Source organism: Neoarius graeffei, chromosome 1, assembly GCF_027579695.1.
Source record: "Neoarius graeffei isolate fNeoGra1 chromosome 1, fNeoGra1.pri, whole genome shotgun sequence".
NCBI lineage: Eukaryota > Metazoa > Chordata > Actinopteri > Siluriformes > Ariidae > Neoarius > Neoarius graeffei.
Genome location: NC_083569.1, coordinates 38,486,628 through 38,510,796, shown reverse-complemented (window position 1 = coordinate 38,510,796; position 24,169 = coordinate 38,486,628). Strand labels below are relative to the sequence as shown.

The window sequence follows — 24,169 nt, the reverse complement described above, 5'->3', positions numbered from 1 at the left end:
TGGGGTCGATTAAATGCTCAAAATGGCCAGAAAAATGTCTTGACTATATTTTCTATTCATTTTACAACTTATGGTGGTAAATAAAAGTGTGACTTTTCATGGAAAACACAAAATTGTCTGGGTGACCCCAAACTTTTGAACGGTAGTGTAAATATTAAGCTATTTTCATTGCTTGAGTTTAATTGTCTAGAAACATTGAGATAATGAATATAATGCACTGTAATGCAACGGAAAGTCAGATTTAAAGGTTGTGTGCATTCACAGGTTGTTTACAGGTTAAATGTGGTTTCTGAGCAGTTGAGTGTGTATGTACTTGAGGTGTGTGTGTCAGGGGGCGGGGTTAGATGATCAAAAGAGAATGATTATTGTATTTTGAATTTTGAAAAAAAAAAACATTCCACGACATTCAGGAGAGAAAAAACCAACTCAGCTGCGATCCACCATCTTGAGCAAACCTGACACCTTTTCAACTGACATCTTTTACTTTTAACACCTCTATTCATATTTTTGAACTCCATGAACATTGATTTGTGCAACTTCTTTGCACCAATGCCATCTTTTGAGCAAATGGTAAGCTGTGAGCAGATGCAGTAACCACTTATCCTGTGCAGGGTAACTATGAATAAGACTGTTTAACAATTTTAAAAAGGTATTTTGGAAAACTTAAAAATAAATGCCAGTAGATATTTTTCTTATTATGGATTTCGGTTATTAATGAAATAGTCAGTGTGTCTGGAACAGTTTTCATTCTCTCCAAGAGGGGGCACTAAAGCCTCAGTCATGGCGACTGAACAGAAACGCTCCATCCTTATAATACACGAAGTCAAATCTCTAGGCCTGTGGAGTTAGAGGGGTGATCATGTCGGTGGGAACTGTGTACCATGTAAAAATACTATCTGAACATACTGAGCGAAGGATTTTTCCCTCAGCACCCCAGTTTTTCCATTCCTGAATCACTCCAATATCATATCATGTTCCTTTCTCATTAAAATGAGGGTTAAAAATGGCTCATTTGGGACAAACAGCCAACAAGTCGTATTCCTGTTTTCCAACTAATACTGTATATAATTTCTGTCTTTGTGCTGTGTCTTTCATGAGTCAATCGGTTCTTTGATTCAGCTCTTTTGAACTGAACGTTGGAGCCAACTCAGTTATATGAGCTTTTCTGTAGCTGTGTACTTTTTGTACTTAAAAAAAAAATTCAGACATTCCTTCTTGTAGCTTAGACTGAGGTTAGAGCTTTAAATTTAAATTAGAATTGTTTAAACACTAACAAAAACCCTGTTTCTTTCCACCACAGGCATCTTTCCCTATTTTCTGGGATCTGTACTGCTCTGGACCGTGGGTTGGAGCTGGTGACCTTGTCCCAGCTCCCCAAGTGTACCATGAGGAGCCTGACTTTGCTCACTGTGCTGAGCCCCAGGATTATACCATCCTGCCTGGCCAGGTATAAAACCTAATTCATTATGACTGTTTGAGTTCAGAAATGATGTTTTTCTGTCAGTATTGTGTTTACACTGTAGTACCTCAATGGAAATGCCAGAAAAGATTACTTTTAACTTGCTATACATTTTATGACGGCGGCACGGTGGTTAGCACTGTCACCTCACAGCAAGAAGGTCCGGGTTCGAGCCCCGTGGCCGGTGAGGGCCTTTCTGTGTGGAGTTTGCATGTTCTCCGCATGTCTATGTGTCAGCCCTGTGATGACCTGGCGACTTGTCCAGGGTGTACCCCGTCTTTCGCCCATAGTCAGCTGGGATAGGCTCCAGCTTGCCTGCGACCCTGTAGAACAGGATAAAGCGGCTAGAGATAATGAGATGAGACATTTTATGACAAATGTAGCAAACCTCAGCCAAACTAAACATTGTCATGTTTTTTACTGTAAAATAATTTTAAGTGTCACACAAGAGATTTTTATCATATTAGCCACCATTAAGTCAACTGTCTCGAAATAAAATGTAGGTTTTCTCTCAACCATTAATAGTTTAAACTTTATAATAAATCTGCCCATTTCCCTTGTACTTGTTTACAATACTGTATGGCTTCATTAAAGAGATCTGCAGAGGGAATTGATTATCCTAGTTAGGTCTCTTAAAACTAATCCCAATCCCCTTTGTTTCTTCTACTCCAACTACAGCCAGATTACCCTACTGGGGATCTGTACTGCTGTGGACCGTGGGTTGTAGATGGTGACCTTGACCCAGCTCCCCACATGTACCAGCAGGAGCAGGACTTTGCTGATTGTGCTGAGATCCAGGCTTATGCCATTCTGCCTGGCCAGGTATAAGACCGTATTCATTCTAACTGTAGGACTGTTTGAGTTCAGAAATGATGTTTTAATGTCAATGTTGCATTTACACTGTAGTAGGTCATACCTCCATGGAAATGCCAGAAATAAGATTATTTTTAACTTGCTGTACATTTTTGATGGCAAATGTTGCAATCTCAGCCAAACTAAATATTGTCATGTTTTGAAGTGCAGAATAATTTTATGTGTCATACCACAGTGTCTTGCAAAAGTATTCATCCCCCTTGGTGTTTGTCTTGTTTTGTCACATTACAAGCTGGAATTAAGATGGATTTTTGGAGGGTTAGCACCATTTGATTTACACAACATACTTAGCACTTTAAAGATGCAAATCGTTGGTTTATTGTGACACAAACAATTATGATTTAAAAAAAACAGAAATCTGGAGTGTACATAGGTATTCAACCCCCACCCCCGATTCAGTACTTTGTAGAGCAACCTTTTGCTGCAGTTACAGCTGCAAGTATCTTGAGGTATGTCTCGATTAGCTTAGCACATCTAGCCACTGGGATTTTTGCCCATTCCTCAAGGCAAAACTGCTCCAACTCCTTCAAGTTAGATGGGTTGCGTTGGTGTACAGCAATCTTCAAGTTATGTCACAGATTCTCAGTTGGATTGAGGCTTTGATTACACCACTCCAAGACATTTAAATGTTTCCCTTTAAACTACTCCAGTGTCACTTTAGCAATATGTTTAGGGTCATTGTCCTGCTGGAACATGAACCTTTGTCCCAGGCTCAAACCTCTGGCCAACTCAAACAGGTTTTCCTCCAGAATTGCCCTGTATTTAGTGCCATCCATCTTTCCTTCAGTCCTGACCAGCTTTCCTGTCCCTGCAGATGTAAAACATCCCCACAGCATGCCACCACCATGCTTCACTGTAGGAATGGTGTTCTCAGGTTGTTGGGTTTGTGCCACATATGGCGTTTCCCATGATGGCCAAAAAGATCAATTTTAGTCTTATCTGACCAGAGAATCTTCTGCCTTGTGTTTGAGGAGTCTGCCACATGCTGTTGGGCAAACTTCAAATGTGTTTTCTGAAGCAATGGCTTTTTTCTGGCCACTCTTCCATAAAACCCGCTCTGTGGAGCATACAGCTTAAAGTGGTCCTATGGACAGATACTCCCATCTCTGCTGTAGATCTTTGCAGCTCCTTCAGTGTTATCTTTGGTGTCTTTGTTGCATCTCTGATTAATGCCTTCCAAATTCCAAGGGGGATGAATACTTTTGCAAGATACTATATGTATTTTTTTTAATTATATTAACCAGTAGTAAGTCAACTATCAAAATAAAATGTAGGTTTTCTCTCAACCATTAATAGTTTAAACCTTTTCTCTTGTACTTGATTACAATACTGTACACCTTAATTAAAGAGATCTGCAGTGGGAATTGATTATCCTAGTTAGGTCTCTTAAGACTAACCCAAATCCTGTTTGTTTCTTCCCCTCCAACTACAGCCAGATTACTCTATCGGGAATCTATACTGCTCTGGACCGTGGGTTGAAGCTGGTGACCTTGTCCCAGCTCCCCATGTGTCCCAGCTCCAGGAGCAGGACTTTGTTCACTGTGCTGAACCCCAAGATTATGTCATCCTGCCTGGCCAGGTATAAGACCATATTTATTCTAACTGTCCGATTGTTTGAGTTCAGAAATGATGTGTTAATGTAAGTGTTGTATTTGCACTGAAGTACCTCAATGGAAATGCCAGAAATAAGATTATTTTTAACTTGCTGTACATTTATGCCAAATGTCGCAAACCTCAGCCAAACTAAATATTATCATGTTTTGAAGTGAAAAATAATTTTAAGTGTCATACTATATTTTTTAACCATATTAGCCACCATTAAGTCAGCTGTCCCTAAACAAAATGTTGATTTTCTCTCAACCATTAATAGTTTAAATGTTTTCTTTATAATAAATCTGGCCTTTTCTCTTGTACAACATGACAATACTGTACCCCTTCATGAAAGAGATCTGCAATGGGAATTGATTATCCTAGTTAAGTCTCTTAAGACTAACCCAAATCCTGTTTGTTTCTTCCCCTCCAACTACAGCCAGACTACCCTATTGGGGATCTGTACTGCTCTGGATCGTGGGTTGTAGTGGGTGACCTTGTCCCAACTCCCCATGTGTGCCAGCAGGAGCAGGACATTGCTCACTGTGCTGAGCCCCAGGATTATGCCATCCTGCCTGGCCAGGTATAAGACCTTATTTATTCTGATGGGATTGTTTGAGTTCAGAAGTGATCTTTTTATGCTGATTTCAAATTTGCATTTAATAACATAATTATATTTTCTGTCATTGTGTGGTTTTAACCCTTGGATGCAAAACGTATGCACACCCCTTCTAATGCACAACATGGGTCAAAAATGACCCGCATTCATTTTCCAGGTTATTTCATGCTGACTGAGTTTTTCTTTGCTCTATCTTTTGAAATCAATTTATTTTATGATTGAATATTCCAAGTATTCTTTAAATATCTTGTTTTTAATTACCACAAATCATTAATTTAATTTTTTCTTTCCTACTTTATGAACAAAAATACTTTTTATATTACTACACATGGGTCATCCAAGTGTGATTTAAAATTAAATGTCTTAATACTATAATAATAATTTGTTTCAAGTAATTACTTTAGCAGTTATTTATTTATTAACTATGTAGTTAGCTAAGCCAACTACAATAAAATTAGCTAACTAAAGTAGAATATGTCAACAGCTAGGTAGCTAATAGTAATTACTTGTAACTTTCTGACAAGTAATCTACTCACTCTCAAGGTAACCTAAACATAATCAATTTTTTTCTAAGGTAATGTTAGAACAATTGAAAAACATTACTTGCATGTATTAGATGGGCAAAGGGCGCTGTGCTGAGCTGTGAAATGTCTGACACAAGCACAATTCACAGTTCCCACCAAACGCTGGAGTAAATGCATGCGGGTCGTTTCTGACCCATGTGTGTAAACTTGATGTAGAATTACAAAAGCTGTGCTTGTTTATAACTTAAGAAAGGAAATATAAAAATGATGATTTGTGCTAAACAAAAACAAGATATTTACTGCATATTTGGAAAAGTAAATGACAAAATGAATTTATTTCAAAAGTATATCATAGAAACACTCAGCCATACATGAAATAACCTGGAAAATGAATACAGGTCGTTTTTGACCCATGTTGTGCATTAGAAGGGTAGTGATACAAAAAGGGTTTTTATTCAAAAAGTAAGAAAGGAAAAAATAAAATAAGGATGCATGATGATCAAAAACAAGTTAATTGAGGAATACCTTGAATACTGAATGATGGAATTAATTTATTGCAAAGATATAGAAGATAAAATCTCAGCTGGGTCACTTTTGACCCATGTTTTGCATCAAAGAGTTAAGTTATTGATAACTGAAATCTGCCCCACAATAATTTGGATATGTTATACAGTCCTTTTAGAGAGGTTTAAGTTTGAAGTCAAAGTAGTAAAGACTTAGTATACATATATACAGTTGACCATCATTAGTTTTGTTGTATCAAAGGTGTAAATGTTGTGAGAGATTTTAAATGTCACTTTCATAACATTTGGTCATAGCCATGACAAAAATGTTCTCTCATGATAATTGTCATAAATAATACAAGCTTTTTACACATACTCAAATGTTTAATATTCTTGACTGTATGTTAATTATTGTTCTTTTCTCTTTGGTGACCCTTTAAATAATACCCATGTATTGCCTCTTTATCTCTGAGTTTCACATTTTAATTCTAGTTGAGGTGATGTGTTGTTTTTTTTTACTAACACTGACTTTATTCTGCCCTTCTAAGGAGAAGCCAGCTGCAGCAGCCGTTCCAGAAGCGAAGCCAGCTGCAGCAGCGGAGCCAGCTGCAGCAGCGGTTGCTGCAGCAGCGGTTCCAGCAGCGAAACCAGCTGCAGCAGCTGCGAAGCCAGCAGCGGTTCCAGTTGCGAAGCCAGCAATGGAGCCAGCTGCAGCAGTGGTTCCAGCAGTGGAGCCAGCTGCAGCAGTGGTTCCAGCAGTGGAGCCAGCTGCAGCAGCGGTTCCAGCAGTGGAGCCAGCTGCAGCAGCGGTTCCAGCTGCGAAGCCAGCTGCAGCAGTGGAGCCAGCTGCAGCAGCGGTTCTAGCTGCGAACCCAGCTGCAGCAGTGGAGCCAGCTGCAGCAGCGGTTCCAGCAGCAAAGCCAGCTGCAGCAGCAGAGCCAGCTGCAGCAGCTGCGAAGCCAGCAGCAGTTCCAGCTGTGAAGCCAGCAGCGGAGCCAGCTGCAGCAGCGGTTCCAGCTGCAAAGCCAACAGCAGTTCCAGCTGTGAAGCCAGCTGCAGCAGTAGAGCCAGCTGCAGCAGCTGCGAAGCCAGCAGTGGTTCCAGCTGCAAAGCCAGCAGTGGTTCCAGGTGCAGCAGTGGTTCCAGCTGCGAAGCCAGCAGCGGTTCCAGAGAAAAACACTGAGCAGAGAACCTCCACCACTGGAGTTACTTGGAGCTCCCAGGTAAGTGATGTCTCTCTTTTCCTCATTTCATGAATCTCATGAAATCTTAGCAATTCACATCAGCATCCCTAAAACTGATTATTTTTATGTTTGCAAGATATTGAGAATACAAATTTTGTCCACAATAATTTAGATTATTTGATATGTTGCACAGTTATTTTATACATTTATACAAATGTAAAAAAAAAAAGCATTTTCTCTTGGATTCCCTACAGATAACAGTAGAAGTCAAAGGTGCAGTCAAAGCTGCTCAAGATCCCATTGAGAGGATGCGGCTGAAAAACAAACAGCTTCTGGCACGATTTTTAGTAAGTGACTCAGAAAATGTAGACAAAAATGACCAAAATACCCAACATATTATAATTTGTATAATTTTTCTGGAATGATGATAAAAACTACAAACTTGTGATTCTGGTCTCTTAAGGAGGTGGAAGAAGATAGGAAAAGATGGGAGTCATCACAGGCAGCTGTGCCAAAGCTGAAAAAGCAGCACAGCACCTCCACCTCTTGGGCCAATAGAAGCTCACAGGTGAGTGATTTCTCTCTTTTCCTCATTTCATGAATTTCAGTAAATCCTAGCAATTCACATCAACCTCTCCAAAACCTCAGGAGAAAGGGATGGTCTTTCCTCAAGATACCAGAAGGAACATACTTAGAGCAGCTTTAAAATTTAGTCGATTTGTAGTACAAATGTATGTAGTATTTCACTTTGCTGTCAAACAAATAATTGCATGAATACTAACTGGTGAGCTGTTAAGCATTATTTTAGGTACATGGAGTGTCAATATCCAATTTTAAGGACATTTTTGTGGGGGGGGGAATCAGTTTTAAAGAGTTTTCCTCAACAAAAACTGAAGCCTTGTGCTGCTGCTTCATTGTTGTATAGCCATAGATTGTATTGTCCTATTTGTAATGACAAAATGTAAGCAGGTTCTCTGGACTTAATTCAGTTCTCAGAAAAAAAAAAAAAAAAAGCTTGAATTTGTTAGTTTAGATGTGTCCTCTTTTCTGTTAGATGTGTTCCTTTGGTGACATTTCTAATTCTATAAATTTGTGTCAAACAGAATAACTGGGGACCTACAAACAACACATCAGTGAAAACAGATCTCTGGACGAAGTCACCAATGAAGATTCCCAGAAGCCTGAAAACTTAATAAAGAAAATTAATTGCACAATCTCTGAATGCTTCATATATATATATATTTATTATAAAGCAATATACATTCACTGAGCACTTTATTAGGAACACATGCACACCTGCTCAATCATGTGATCTAACCAGCCCATCATGTGTCAGCAGTGCAATGCATAAAATACAGCCAGCAGCTTCAGGTGATGTTCACATCAACCATCAGAATGGATGAAAAATGTCATCTCAGTGATCCTGATAGTGTCAGATGGACTGGTTTGAGTATTTCTGTAACTGCTGATCTCCTGGGATTTTCACACACAACAGTCTCTAAAGTTTACTCAGAATGGTTGGAGCTGACAGAAAGGCTCCAGTAATACAGATATAAAAACAAATTCACAGAGGTAACATTATAGACAGAGGATAAACAGGGTGGACATCACACCAGTCAACAACAACAGTTCAGGTTCAGCATGCCTGAGCCCTTAAAGGGCCATAGATGCTTCACACATGAGAAACTAAAGGCTAAAATAGTTGAAGGGGCACTACTCTGCAATCGAAGTCAATAACAATACATTTCATTAAAGAAAAGCAAATCATTTATCTAACGCGTGACCATGGACTGTTGAGCAGCTGAAGTCTTGTGTCAAGCAAGAACGGACAAAAATTCCAATTGAAAAACTGCAACAATTACTGTCCTCAGATCCCATTTGATTAAAAAGTGTTATTAAAAGGAAAGAACTTTTTATTAATCACATGTACACTTGTGAGATTCCTCTCTATATTTAACCCCTCTGAATCAGTGAACACTCACATGTACGTGAGCAGTGAGTGCAGTGCACACATACAGTATACATACATACATACATATATACCCAGAGCAGTGGGCAGCTATGCTAACAGCAACTGGGGGGGTAGGTGCCTTGCTCAAGGGCACCCCAGCCTAAGGCCGCTCCATATTGAGCTGCTTTCATCTGTCAGTGCTCTATGTCCATCGATACTGGTGCTTGGTGATTTGAACATTCATGTTGACTCTGATAACTGTGATTTTGCTAAAAACTTTGTGGCTGTCCTTGATTGTTTTGATTTCACCCAACATGTAGATTTTCCCACCCACTCAAAGGGCCATATCTTAGATCTTGTTTGTACCTCTGGCATCACACTATCAAATTTATACTCCAGAGATTTCTGTGTTTCTGATCACATGGCTATTTTTTTTTAATATTGCTGTCCCTGAGCCTCTCCATCGCAGGCATGTATTTCACACCATCACATACAGGAACACAAAAAACATTGTTACAGCTGATTTATTTGACACACTACATCCTATTCTGACCACTAAATCATTAAACTCATCCCCTGAGGAGTTAGTCATGCTCTACAACTCTCACCTTGTTGACTCTCAATCACCTTGCCCCCCTGAAGACGCGTACTGTCTCTTTCTCTCACTCTGCTCCGTGGTTCACACCTGATCTTCGTAAAATGAAGGCTGCTGGTCGGCAGCTGGAGAGACTTAGTCGTAAAACTGGCCTGACAGTTCATGCGCTGACATACAGTGACCATGTCTCTGCCTATAAAGAGTCTCTAATTGATGCCAAGACCAGCTATTACACCACCATCATTACCAGAGGCCAAGGAAACCCTAGAGCCCTTTTTTCTACTGTAAACAAACTTCTCTTGCCTGCTAAAAACTTTCCTCTTACTCCTTCCACTGATCTTTGTTGTAAATTTCTTGAATTTTTTCAAAACAAAATTAACTTTATATACAAGCAGATCAAATCCACTCCCATCACTCCCTCTAATGTCCCCTTTCCCTGTCCACCACCAGCTGGATGTTTCTCTGCTTTCTCATTAGTTGATGAGCAGTATGTCCTTGACTTAGTATCTAAATCCAGGCCTACTACCTGTCTCCTCGACCCTATGCCCACCTCTTTGGTCAAGATTTGCCTGCCAGTTCTCTGCCCCCTGCTGGTTAAGATAATAAACTCGTCCCTTTTAACTGGATTAGTCCCTCAGGCTCTCAAAACAGCAGCTATCACTCCTGTCTTGAAAAAACCTGGAGCAGCTATTGATGATTTTAAAAATGATCGCCCCATTTCCAGTCTTCCCTTCATTGCAAAAGTCCTAGAGCGTATTGTTGCCAATCAGCTCCAAGAGCATTTAACCCAATATAATCTTTGGGAGAAGTTTCAGTCTGGGTTTAGGGCCATGCACAGCACCGAGACTGCCCTGGTCAAGGTTGTCAACGATTTGCTGTTAGCTGCTGACACTGGCCATGTCAGTATACTCGTTCTCCTCGACCTTACAGCAGCTTTTGACACTGTACCATATGTCACAATCTTTTATTGAGCCGCTTAGAAACTCTGCTTGGCATCACTGGTTCTTCTTTAGCCTGGTTCAAATCTTATCTTACCATGAGAGAACAGTTTGTGTCAATTGGAGACTTTAGATCCCCTAAATCACCCCTCCTTCATGGTGTCCCTCAGGGCTCTGTCCTAGGACCCTTATTATTTGTAATATACATCCTCCCTCTTGGCCACATAATACAGCATTATGGGCTCAACTTTCACTGTTATGTAGATGACACCCAAATTTACATTCAAACCAAACCCTCTCGCCCACTCCCTCTGTCCAATCTTGTCAACTGTCTAAATGCAGTTAACAATTGGATGGTGCAGAACTTCTCATCTCATCTCATCTCATTATCTCTAGCCGCTTTATCCTTCTACAGGGTCGCAGGCAAGCTGGAGCCTATCCCAGCTGACTACGGGCGAAAGGCGGGGTACACCCTGGACAAGTCGCCAGGTCATCACAGGGCTGACACATAGACACAGACAACCATTCACACTCACATTCACACCTACGGTCAATTTAGAGTCACCAGTTAACCTAACCTGCATGTCTTTGGACTGTGGGGGAAACCGGAGCACCCGGAGGAAACCCACGCGGACACGGGGAGAACATGCAAACTCCACACAGAAAGGCCCTCGCCGGCCCCGGGGCTCAAACCCAGGACCTTCTGGTGCAGAACTTTCTTAAATTAAATCAAGACAAAACAGAAGCCATCCTCATTTCCAAAAAACTGGAGCACTCACAGTTATCTATTCTTGGTTATTTCACCTTCACTACTGTTGAAGTAAGAAATCTGGGTGTTATTCTGGACTCTACTCTCTCTTTTGACTCACACATTAAAAATATTACCAAAACAGCTTTCTTTCACCTGAAAAGTCTCTCCAAACTCCGTCCCTCTTTAACTTCATCTGCAGCTGAAACGTTTATACATGCTTTTATCACATCAAGATTGGACTACTGCAATGCCCTACTTGATGGCATTCCAGCCAAGCGACTAAATAGGCTGCAATATGTCCAAAACTCAGCTGCTAGGGTACTCACTCACACCAGGCCCTGGGATCATCTCATCTCATTATCTCTAGCTGCTTTATCCTGTTCTACAGGGTCGCAGGCAAGCTGGAGCCTATCCCAGCTGACTATGGGCGAAAGGTGGGGTACACCCTGGACAAGTCGCCAGGTCAGCCCTGGGATCATATTACTCTTATTCTCTACAACCTGCAGTGGCTCCCAGTCAAATTCCGCATTCAGTACAAAATTATCCTACTTGTCTACAAATCCCTACATAACCTGGCCCCTCCCTATTTATCAAATCTCCTAACTCCATATCAGCTACCTCTAAATCTTCGCTCCACAGATGTCCACCTATTAGCAGTCCCTTACTCTCGGCTCTGCTCTATGGGTGACAGGGCTTTCAGTGTAAATGCCCTAAGATGTGGAATGCCCTGCCACTAGAGTTGCGCCAATGCTCAACACTGTCCACTTTCAAAAAACAGCTAAAAACACATCTCTTTAGCTTGGCCTTTTCTCTTTGATTTTTAATAACGTTATTATATTGATTTCTCATGATCTTATTGTTCTTATTCTATTGTTTTGCTTTTTATTGTTTGTTTTTTACTGTTCAGTGTCCTTGGGTACCTTGAAAGGTGCTTATAAATAAAATTTATTATTATTATTATATTAACCTAAACGGATGTCTTTGAACTGTGGGGGAAACCTGTGTCTGTGTGGGTTTCCCCCACAGTTCAAAGACATGCACATTCCTAGTATTGAAGGTATTGTACGTCAAACTCAACTCCAATGGGCAGGACATGTGGTCAGAATGTCAGATGCACATTTGCTGAAAAAGGTCTTTTTTGGATAACTCTGCAGAGGCACCCGTAATAGAGGATGTCCCAAGAAGAGATATAAAGACAATCTCAAAGTCTCTCTCCAAAGTTTTGGTGTATCCCCTGACAACTTTGAATGCCTTGCTGTCGACAGAAGGATATGGAGAAACCTGTTGGCTCAGGGTTGTAAGACCTTCAACACAAGTAGAAATGCCAAGAGAGATGAAAACAGGTCACTGCAAAAAGTATGGCAGCAAACTCTATCCACTGATGGTGCCTTCTCTTGTAATGTTTGCGGAAAACTATGCCGCTCCAAGATTGTCTTGCACAGCCACCAAAGGAAACATCAAGGAAACATCCCTCTGGGACAATGACAGTTATCATCATTTGTGATGGACAAATATATATATATATATAAAATCTTCACACAACACAGTTATGGCTTGTGGTTTAGGCCCTGAGCCCACGCCAGTGTTGGGTGGCCTGCCAAACAGAATTTCAAAGGGGCTGAGATTATTTTTTGCTCTTACGCATGTTCTCATATGGAACAGCGCAATAGGGAGGGATTTTACCCAATTCAGGCCCATATCTTCACAGCATTTGGCCAATTTGTTCTTCAATGTGCCATTCTCTCTCTCTCCTGCACCGACACTTGCTGGGTGATAGGCACAGTGGTGTCTTAGGTCAAAGCCCATCACCTCGCTTACTTGTTTCAGTGCCTGATTAACAAATAAGGTGCCATTGTCATTGCCAATTTTCTTTGGGACACCCCAACATAGAATAATTTCAGTCAGCAGGGCCTTTGCTACTGCACCTGCATTTTGTTTGGAGGTTGGAAATGCCTCTACCCACTTAGAGAACATGTCAACAATCACTAGGCAATACTTTCCCTCAGCAGGCAAGAGCTCAATGAAATCCATCTGCAAATGATCAAATGGCATATCTGGTATTCACCTTTCCCTATATTGTGTACTATGCAGATGGGACGTTTTCCACAAAATTTTTGGGAGAAAATCGAAAACCCTTTTGTGAACTAATACTTAGCCATATATACCGTAGCTCATCATTCCCCATTTTGATACATGGTCCCGGGCCATGTATCAACTTGGCAAACATGGGGAAATAATTAGGGAGACAGGGCCACATGACCTGGCCTGGTATGAGGACCATACCACACCCCATTAAATTTGACGCAACTGCTTTTTTCCAGTGTGCCATCTCATGTGATATGGCTAGTGACTGAACCTGCTCCAGCACAGCAAACCTGGAAAGAGGATTTTGAGACACAATTAGGCTTAATGCAAATGCAAATGGGGAACCTTTGGAGGCTGTGTTAGCAGCAGCATTACCTGTGGAGACAGGATCAGTAGAGTTAATATGAGCATCACATTTACAAATGGCAACCTCCTTAGGGAGTAAAATGGCATCTAACAGTTCTTTGAGTGTATGATGTGCTATAGGTTTTCCTGTAAATATTAGGAACCCATGATGTTTCCACAACATACCAAAATCATGTGCTATTCCAAAAGCATACCTACTGTCTGTGCATATGGTCACTATCTTACCTTCTGCGAATTTACAGGCCTCTGTGAGTACCACTATTTCAGCAGCCTGTGCCAAAAAGTGACTTGAAAGCGACCCTGAAACAAGGGTTTCATGGGCAGAAACCACTGCGCAGCCAACAAAGTTCTTACCCAAGTCTGGATTTTTTGAGGCAGAGCCATCCACAAAAAGCCTGAAGTCTGGGTTTTGCAAAGGAGCCTCACTGAGATCAGAGTGAGGTGAAAAAAATCTGGGAAATGGTGGACATGCAACAGTGAGGCTCACCGTCATCCTCCATGGATAACAGTGTCACAGAGTTTAAGAGACTCTGCCTCAAAAAATCTAGACTCAGGTAAGAACTTTGTTGGCTTCGCAGTGGTCTCTGCCCATGAAACCCTTGTTTCAGGGTTGCTTCCAAGTCACTTTTCAGCATATGCTGCTGAACTAGTGGCACTCACAGAGGCCTGTAAATTCACAGAAGGTAAGACAGTGACCATATGCACAGACAGTAGGTATGCTTTTGGAGTAGCACACGATTTTGGTATGTTGTGGAAATATCATGGGTTCCTAATATCTACAGGAAAACCTAGAGTACATCACACACTCAAAGAACCGTTAGATGCCATTCACTGTGATGTTAGGCATTTTGAGTAACACAGCATTGTATCTGAGCCACATACTGTATCTGACAGATGAGATGTTTTTTGTTCTAGGAGAAGAGCAGAAACAGCATGTGGAACCAATAATGTTAGCTCTGAATAGCATACTATGTCTTGTGAGGCTACTACGACCTTTTCAGCAGTGACAACAGCTCTGAGACACAGCGGTAGTCCAGCTGCGACAGGGTCAAGTTTAGCAGAATAATATGCAACTGATTGTAACTTACCTCCATACTGTTGTAGTAATACTGACATCCTACATCCTGATTTCTCATTGACTGTCTGGACGAAAGGACAAGTGGGGTCTGGGATCCCCAGTGTGGGAGTGCTCTAGAAAGCTAACTTAAGCTCGACAAATGCATCTTCCACCTCAGTAGTCCAGGTCACCTTGTCGTGAGGCTGTAGGCCCTTGCCATGGATCAGTGAACTGAGGGGAAACTCAAGAATAGCATAACTAGGAATAAATGGATGACAATACAAGCACATACCCAGAAGTGACATCATTTGCTTTTTGGTTAAGAGTTTTGGTATATTTTGTATGGCTGTGATTCTTTCTGATCCCAGAGACTTACCTGAGCCTGACACGGTGTGTCCAAGAACTTTCACCTCTGTTTGGACTATTTGGTGGTATTTGTGAAAGAATAGTATGGGGTTAGGAATATTAGGAGCTCAAGCTCTTACAGCTGCATTTACTGCCTGCAGGTCTTGCACAAATCTCCACTCAGTGGGTTGGCCTGGCTCAGTGTGTTTCTTAACCGGGAAAATGGGAGTGCGCATGGGGGAGTCAGGGTAATCTACAATTACCCCTGCTGCCTTTAGAGAATTGAGTATGGGCCTAATGCCCTCTATGGCTTCAGGTTTCAGGGGATACTGGGACTTACAGGGTCTAAGATCAGATTTTGGGGTGATCACCACTGGCTCAATACCCTTTATCAGCCCACGTCATGTGCCCAAAGCCATTTAGGGACCTCTGCTAAACACGGGGAGTCAACTGTAAGTTTAGTAAATTGCCATCCTGACCACGTCCCTGGCACAGTTTCTTCACCAGTTAACACTACGTCTCTCTTTACAAAGACAATGAAATGCAGATTAGTTTGAAATGCATTCATGTTTTTACTGTACAATACTCTTGGATCAGTGGTATATTGCCAATCACTTGCATTTACACACTTCAACACCCATGGGCACAAATCCTTCCGCCCATCTCCTTGAGGTTTTGCCAATGACACATGCGAAGCTGTGTGTGAATTAAACGGCAGTTGATAATCACTTGGTAGTTGTACAATCACGGCGCACCTGTGACTATTCCAAAATAACTTCTTTAATAACAGTTTCTCATGTCCCCCACTTTCCTTAAACCAGTCCTGCTCAAATTTAACATCTGGGTGCCTGTGGCTAATGTGAGCGGTGCAATGCAAGTTTTCTGATTGCATATGATCAGTACTAATTGGGCTAGTGTGTGTTTTTGTCATCTCAACCAGCTCCCAATTTGTATTCAGAACATCTGAGGGCACTAGCCTCTACTCGTACACATAAAGGGGTGGAGTTGGGTCTAACTTAACCATTGTCATGATTGTGCCCTCCTCATCTGGGATTTCACCTGTAACCCATCTGGAGTACTTAGGAGACTTATGCCCAACCTGTGCATCAGGTCTCTCCCTTGCAAATTTACTGGGCAACAATGGAACAACAAAAATTAAACCTAAAATGTCTCAAACTCACCCAGTCTACAGAGGAATGGCTCAGTAAATTTCTTGAGGACCTGTTGTCCTGAGATGCCCACAGTGATCAGCTGCTGATCTTTGGCTGTGTGAAAAACTCTGAGGCTCTAATAACAGTGTCCCGCTCCCAAATCTACTAAGAAATCTAAATGCTTATTAGAGACTGTTAGAGGTGTATAATGCATATATACTTACTTGTTTACTTTCCCTACTCTCTGTGCAAGCTGTAGTAAGCAGTTAGCACAAAGCAGATTCTTCATTGCAAGAAGCTTGAGTGACTGGGACTGGCAGTCAGTCCGCCATCTCGGTAATCTTGGGACCATCACCACTTTGATATTGTGGACGTTGGTTACACCAGTGATCAAGTGAGCCACAGATGAAGCAGCCACCTTGGTGCTGTCGACCTCTTCCTCTCCCACGACCTCTTCCACGTGCCCTTCCGCGTCCTGTTTCACACTGCTGACTTGCTTGCATAACTTGCACTATTGCAAGCATGGCCTTGTGAAGATGGTCATCCTTTTTTTCTCTGTTTTTGCTGCATCTTCTCATTCAACCTCTTCTCTGCACTTACTACATGTCTCTCCACCTCGGCAAGTTTGCACACCTCCCATGTGACAGCCATCTTTGACCATCTTAGCTATGTCAAGCTTCAGGCCAATGAGGAAAGCGTTCTTTAGGTGGGCTTCATAAGGTTTTACGTCCCCACTGGTCACCGTGTTGGTTGGCTTTTTGAGCCCCGAACGTGTATCATGAACTATGGTCAGTCTCTGCAGGTATTGTGTTGCTGTCTCATCATCATACTGCTTACAGATTGTTATTTATGTGATGTCCATTTGGACTGGAAACCTCGTTCTGACAATGTCCTGCAATCCAGTAACGAACTCTCGGTAGGCCCAGTTTCTGGTGTGCATCCAATCTGGGTGGTTTGCATGCTCTTCTTCTTCAGGAAACTTGTCCTGGATCTTGCTAAAGTCCAAACCTAGTTTCTTTGCAAACACTTGGCACAGTTCATAGCTGGTTGGGAGGTATGTTTTACAGAAGCTGTCAAGTTCCTCAGCACACTTAGGACCACCATGCTGTCTGGGATCCTTTATCTCAGCAGCCATCTGCATAATCTCCTTTGGGTTCCAGGCATGGAAGACCATAATTGGGCCATCTGGACCAGCCACAACAACCGTTGGTACTGTGCGAACCTCCCCATCTTAATCAGCATGCACTGAGGAGCCTTCAGTTCCCTTCTTTATTGTGTGAGACCAGCATTCCTCTGCGAGGCTCCAGGCACATGGGGTGGCGGAGCAGTTGATGGCTGGTGCATTGAAGCTGCAGGAACAGAAGCACTAGAATTCTGGTTAGTTCCCTGCTGTTCTAACTGACCCTGACATGTATGTGAATTGACCCATTTATCCCTTACCGCAGCTTCCGTTTGCCACATTTTAAATGCACCCCAAATCAACCTGTATTCTATATTCCTTCTTCCTTTTCTTGTTATCCTCCTCTACTTGCTTCAACCTTTCCTTGAGATTCTGCATCTGATGCACACAAACTGCCTCCCTCTGGGAAACCACATCATTCTATCTACGTCCTAAATTGCTTACATGAGTCCGGTCCATAATTAGTTAACAAATATTTAATGTTTGGAGAGGGGGGGGGAGGTTTCAGGAGTTCTCAGTTTCTGATTGCTTTGTTCCCTTTTTGTCCCATCTTACTTATATGTCTCAGAGGAACTGCAAAGACAGTGTTTTATGCTCATGTTTACCCCAAATGTGTCAGGATTACAATTGCTTACTGATGTTCATCAAGAACAGGTAGGTTTCTAGTCCGCCCAAAACCTTACTTAAAAGAGCAGAAAGGGTTTCTCTCTCAACCTGGTATGTATTCACCCTCTCAAAAATACGCACACCGATGGGTCCACCCATTTGCATACACGTCTACTACAGTTCACTGTAACACAAATCATTTGTCATTAATTTATAAGAATAGGGGGAAAAAAGCTTTCTCACCACAAGCTCATTGGATATCAGTGGCACCAGGGATCCCCTGTCGTCCATCAATCAGTCTGTTTCCTTGGAGCTCATCAGACTCCATAGCGAGGTTTTCTCCTCAAAGGATCTGAAAATTCCTGCTACTCACGATATCCTGCCAACTATGCCAAGGAATTGTGGTGGAAAAAAGTAATTAACACATTGAGACTGTTAGGAAAAAGCAAGCAGAAACTCGACTTTTTTATACTTTTGCAAAAGTAGGCTTCTAGCAGTGAATCCCTAAGTGTTTCACCCAGAGTAGCACCTTATCATTATACACTCTTTTATACAGCTTAGCATGACTTGCATATCAGATGTTTCCCTGTTTATCTCCTCTTGCGGACAGGGCATCTTCTGTGCTATCTTTGCATGTACACATGCTTACTATAACCTTGCAGAACAGAACAGTAGGACACAAAAACATTCATCTTATATAAACATAGAAACACAGTGTCTCTGTAACATGACTTCTCTAAAATCACTACAATTTTCCTCATTTTTCACATGTACAGAAATCGGGGGAGACAGTGGATCAATATGTGACTGAGCTGAGGAACAGAAGGAAGATGTGCAAATTTGGAGGGCTGACTGACTCATTGATAAAAGACACAATTGTGTGCGGGATTCCAGATAGTGGTCTAAGAGAAAGGCTATTGAGGGAACAAGATTTGGACCTAGAAAAAGTGATTAGTATGTGTAAAGCAGCAGAGATGGTGAAAACGCAAGCAAAAGAGCTGTTTAGTGAAAGCTGCAACATGGATGCAGTAATACACACACAGAAATTAAGAAAAAGAAAAAACACCGCTCCCGATGGGAACAATGAAATGAAACAAGTGCACAGAGAAGTACAGGGAAAGACATGTGGTCGACATGGCACGCAGCATCCTCCTAAAAGATGTCCCACATATGGTAAAGTATGTCACAACTGTAACAAAAAGAATCATTATGCATGGCATTGTAAGAAATCAAAACACATGAGAGCAAAGTTCATACAATGAATGAGAATGACTCTGAGGAATTCTAATATGGATGCACTAACGGAACAGAACACAGAAAAAAAGGACTGGATGCTGACACTGAAAGTGAATGATACACACGTTGCAAATGAAATTAGACACTGATGCCCAGGCAAATGTGATCTCAGAGACTGTGTTCAACAAAATTAGACCCAGACCTAAATGGCATGCAACAAAAGTGAAAGTAAGTGGATACTCAGGAGCAGCGATACCTGTTAAAGGAAAATGCATGGTAAAAGTGACCTGCAACAGGGTCGTATTCCTGATGCTCCACGGGCTTCCCCTAATCAAACAGGAACATACTGAGTCTCTGTGAGTATTCAAGGGGGTACACATCAGGCTTTGGTGGATTATGGTTGTAATCAGACCTCCATGCATCAAAGCCTGATTCAATGCAGGGCACTGGGAAATGCATGATTGGTGAAGGTGAAGTGTGTACATGGAGATGTTCACAAATATCCGCTAATGCCCATCACTATTCATTTCCTGGGAGAAGAGTATGGAGGCAGCAGTTTGTCTGAGCCTCACCCATCCACTTATGCTAGGAACAGATTGTCTGGGGATTAAAACATTAATAAAACGGTAGTGGGTGGGTTTTGCTGTAGTACATCACGGGAGAATCCTGCCGCAATGTTAGCTGGGGAGGTGGTCCCAGGGCTGTTCATGTCAGCTCCACATCAATTCTGCATCATGATGACACAGAGAGTGGGGGGGGGGGGGGGGGGGGGCACCCCCCCTGGGAAATCCCATTGGAAGAGATGTGTGCCGTATCTCTGAGGCACGTTTTGACCAAGTGAAAGTAATTGATTGCCAGAAACACCAGCCTAACATTGCACTGTCCTTTCCATATTTTTGTATTATTAAGGATAGGCTATATTGAGTGATGCAGGACGCTCAGACTAAAGAAGAGACAACACAGTTGTTGGTCCCGAAGAGCTGTAGGGAATTTTTATTCCATATAGCTCATCAAAATCCTATGGCTGGGCACTTGGGGCAGGAAAAATCAGGAAATCATCTCATAGCTCATTTCTATTGGCCAGGGATTCATGCCAATGTCCGTAGGTGGTATGTGGCTTGTCACAAATGCCAGCTGTTTTGGTGTTTGGCCACACCAAAAGAGCCATTGCACCCATTGCCATTAATTGAGATCCCCTTTGAAAGAATTGGCATGGATCTCATTTGGCAATTAGATCAATCCGCACACAGGTTTTGCTTTGCGTTAGTCATAGTAGATTATTCAACGCAATACCCGGAAGTAGTGGCTTTTCACAATATCTCTGCACATAGTGTTGTGGAGGCACTCTTCCATGTTATCTCCTGAGTTGGGATTCTGAAAGAAATCCTGACTGATCAAGGCACTACTTTTATGTCACGCACACTATGCAAATTGCACAAATTATTGGGGATTAAATCAATTCGTACCAGTGTTTATCATGTGAAAACAGATTGGTTGGTCAAAAGATTTAACCAAACACTTAAAAACATTATTTGTAAGTTCATTCATGGGAATGCTAGAAACTGGAATAGGTGGCTAGACCCTCTTTTGTTTGCAGTGTGCAAGGTCCCACAAGCCTCCACTGGGTTTTCCCCATTTGAATTGCTGTATGGGTGCAAGCCCTGTGGCATCTTAGGCATCATTAGAGAAAACTGTGAGGCAGGACCTTCTCAAAGCAAAAATAAAATTCAGTTCATTATTGACCTGAGAGCAAAACTCCACGCACTGAATCACATAACCCAGGAGAATTTGGTACAGGTGCAAGAATGTCAATCTTGCCTGTACAACAGAGGGAGATGGCTGGGATCCCATGATGCAAATGGCTGAGTAGCAGCTCATTGTCTGTGCTCCCGCAGCTCAGTATCCTTTTGGTCATTTTTTTTCAGTGAAAGTGTGGTCACAGTGAACAGTTGTCCTAGTCTAGAAGTAGGAGAATGCCCGGCACTCAGAGAAAACTCAACCTTATCACAAAATCCACTAAATCAGGAGAAGTTCAGTTGCCCTGGAGCAGCCAAGCTAACATGGTGGACAATCCGCCACTACTTCTGGGTCAAGTCAACGCCAACAGCTTGGTGGAAAGAATAACCACTGAATTGCTCAAAGGTGTGGAAGCTTCCTTTGACAAAAAGATTGACCCAGGTTTGAAGAAACTCGAGGCTTGCTCATCCAAAATCACCACACTGGATACACAGATTATAGAAGCTGAAAGCCACATCTCAAACTCCAAGGACACCACAGCAATTCACATCACTAAGCTCTTTGAAGTCGAGAGCAAGCTGGAGGCAGCCCTGAATAAGATCGATGATCTAGAGAACAGGAGCCGGCAGTGCAACATACTTGTCGTCAGGCTTCCTGAAGGCAGCGAAGGTGCTAACCCTGTTGCTTTCTTCAAAACCTGGTTGCCAGAGCTACTGAAGGTTAGCTTCAAAGGAGGATCTGTTAAACTGGATCACTGCCATCGTGCCCTCACATGTTATCCCCTTCCCGGACAGCAGCCCCGGGTTGTTATCATAAAGCTCCACAATTTCCAGGACAAAGTCTGGATCATGCAAGTGGCAAGGAAAACTCAGTCTCTGGTTGAAAATGGTGCCCCAATCATGATATTTGAGGATTTTTCTGCAGCTGTTGTACAGAAGCGACAGGACTTTTACCTAGTAAAACAACAGCTCCACTTTAGGTTGTAATCACTTAAAATTGAGGAGTTTAAGTATCTCGGGGTTTTGTTCATGAGTGAGGGTAAGGGGGAGTGGGAGTTGGACAGATGGATCAGGGCACCGTCAACAGTGATGTGGATGCTAAACTGGTCTGTGGTGGTAAAGAGAGAGCTGAGCCAAAAGGCAAAGCTCTCAATTTCCTGGTCCATTTATACAGTACATTCCCACTCTCACCTATGGTCACGAACTATGGGTAGTGACCGAAAGAATGAGATTGCGGATACAAGCGGTAGAAATGAGTTTTCTCCGCAGGGTGGATGGGCTCTCCCTTAGAGACAGGGTGAAAAGCTTGGTCATTTGGGAGAAACTCAGAGTAGAACCGCTGCTCCTCCACATCGAAAGGAGTCAGTTGAGGTGGTTCGGGCACGTTGTTAGGATGCGCCCTGGACGCCTCCCAAGATTGATTGATTGATTGATTGTGTCTTTATTCGCAAGATAAAAAATACATTTCAAGCGTTACAATAACAGTTAAAAATTAATAGGACAAAAAACGTCTGCGCTAGGCAAGAAATATACAAGTGACTATTTACATATATCATACTCCCAAGTTATATCTAAAAATAAGCCTATTAAAATAGCAGTTCTTAAAACGTTCTGTGTTGGTGATAGGTCTTACAATATGTTTACTGCGGAGGCGCTGTGTTGAATATATAGAGTAAGGTGTAAGAAATCCATGAAGAGGATGCGTATTTACACTTATCAAAGAGGCGCTGATCGTGATGTTGCAGTAATTCATGTATGTTATAAGGTATCGATGTGTAGCGCCTCTTGAAACACCTTCTCAAAAATTGCTGGAGTACATTAAGATCCGATGGACTAGCTCCGTAGACAGGCAGGCCATAGATAATCTTAGGCATAACGATGGCCTTAAAAAGATGGCCCACTTCCTCTTGAGTGTAACCCTCTTTACGGAGACTTCTAATCACATACAGGCATTTATTAGCCTCACTTAACTTAAACCCAATGTGTACACTAAATTTAGAATTTTCCTGAAAAGTTACACCCAAAAGCTTTATACTCTGCAAGGGAGGTTTTCTGGGCATGCCCCACTGGGAGGAGACCCCAGGGCAGACCCAGGACACACTGGAGAGATTACATCTCTCGGCTGGCCTGGGAACGCCTCGGTATTCCCCTGGAAGAGCTGGTGAAGGTGGCCAGGGAGAGGGAAGTCTGGGCTGCTCTGCTTAGGCTGCTATCCCCGCGACCTGGATCCAGATAAGTGGTAGAAGATGGATGGATGGAAAACAACAGCTTAAGGAGAGAGAGATCGCCTTTGCCATGCTGTACCCAGCTGTGCTCAGGATTAAATATAATGGGCAGGAGAAATTCTTTAAACATCCTAAAGAGGTTGCTGCCTTCATGGATAAAGTGTTACAGCATGGAGGATCTTCTTCCATGATCCCTGCTGACTGAGAGTTTCCCTTCATTTCATACATTACATGCTACTATGGTCATCTACTGAACTTCTCTGAAAATGCCAGGTTTGACTGTTAAAGGAGCCGGTGAGCATAAAACTTAATGTTATGGTACTGGGACTGGCACGGCTATCTCCTTATCTCATCTCATCTCATTATCTCTAGCCGCTTTATCCTGTTCTACAGGGTCGCAGGCAAGCTGGAGCCTATCCCAGCTGACTACGGGCGAAAGGCGGGGTACATCCTGGACAAGTCGCCAGGTCATCACAGGGCTGACACATAGACACAGACAACCATTCACACTCACATTCACACCTACGGTCAATTTAGAGTCACCAGTTAACCTAACTTGCATGTCTTTGGACTGTGGGGGAAACCGGAGCACCCGGAGGAAACCCATGCGGACACGGGGAGAACATGCAAACTCCACACAGAAAGGCCCTCGCCGGCCACGGGGCTCGAACCCGGACCTTCTTGCTGTGAGGCGACAGCGCTAACCACTACACCACCGTGCCGCCCGCTATCTCCTTATTTTCTTCATTTTTCCCCCTCTCTTGTGTTGATAGAAGATTTGCCATCTATCATTGAATGTGCTGTAGAGATACTTTAGCTACATAGTCTGTAGGTTAATGCTGGAGTGTGGATCCTTTTTTTTTCATACGCTCACTGTTAACTTTATAATTTTTCATATGCTAGTATGAGCATGAGAGAAAATTAATTACATGGACAGCAGACCCTAGATAGGACAGTATTTCCCCTAATAATTGTCTAACATTTAATAGTAACACTTTATAAGCTCTGAAGGGTCATTACAGTAAATAAACAATAAATATGGCCAACTTCACATACTGTAGAGTAGCGAGCAGGTAATTGACTGGTACTGTAGTAAACACAACTTGTACATAACATGGTCCTGCTCTGCTGCTTTGTCTTGATAACCTTTTCTAGCAGCAAGATATTCTAGGGATGTCCTTTATACCAGACAGTG

The 24,169-nt window shown here is 42.4% G+C and overlaps 1 protein-coding gene across 1 annotated transcript; it reads left to right on the top strand.

Moving 5' to 3' along the window:
• The first annotated feature begins 859 nt into the window (after window positions 1-859).
• LOC132884847 (calphotin-like) lies at window positions 860-6,824 on the top strand. The gene is made up of 6 exons (XM_060918848.1): window positions 860-883; window positions 1,301-1,447; window positions 2,138-2,281; window positions 3,765-3,911; window positions 4,362-4,505; window positions 6,117-6,824. The coding sequence occupies exons 1-6, from the start codon at window positions 860-862 to the stop codon at window positions 6,822-6,824; spliced, it is 1,314 nt and encodes a 437-aa protein (XP_060774831.1).
• The last annotated feature ends 17,345 nt before the right edge of the window (window positions 6,825-24,169 follow it).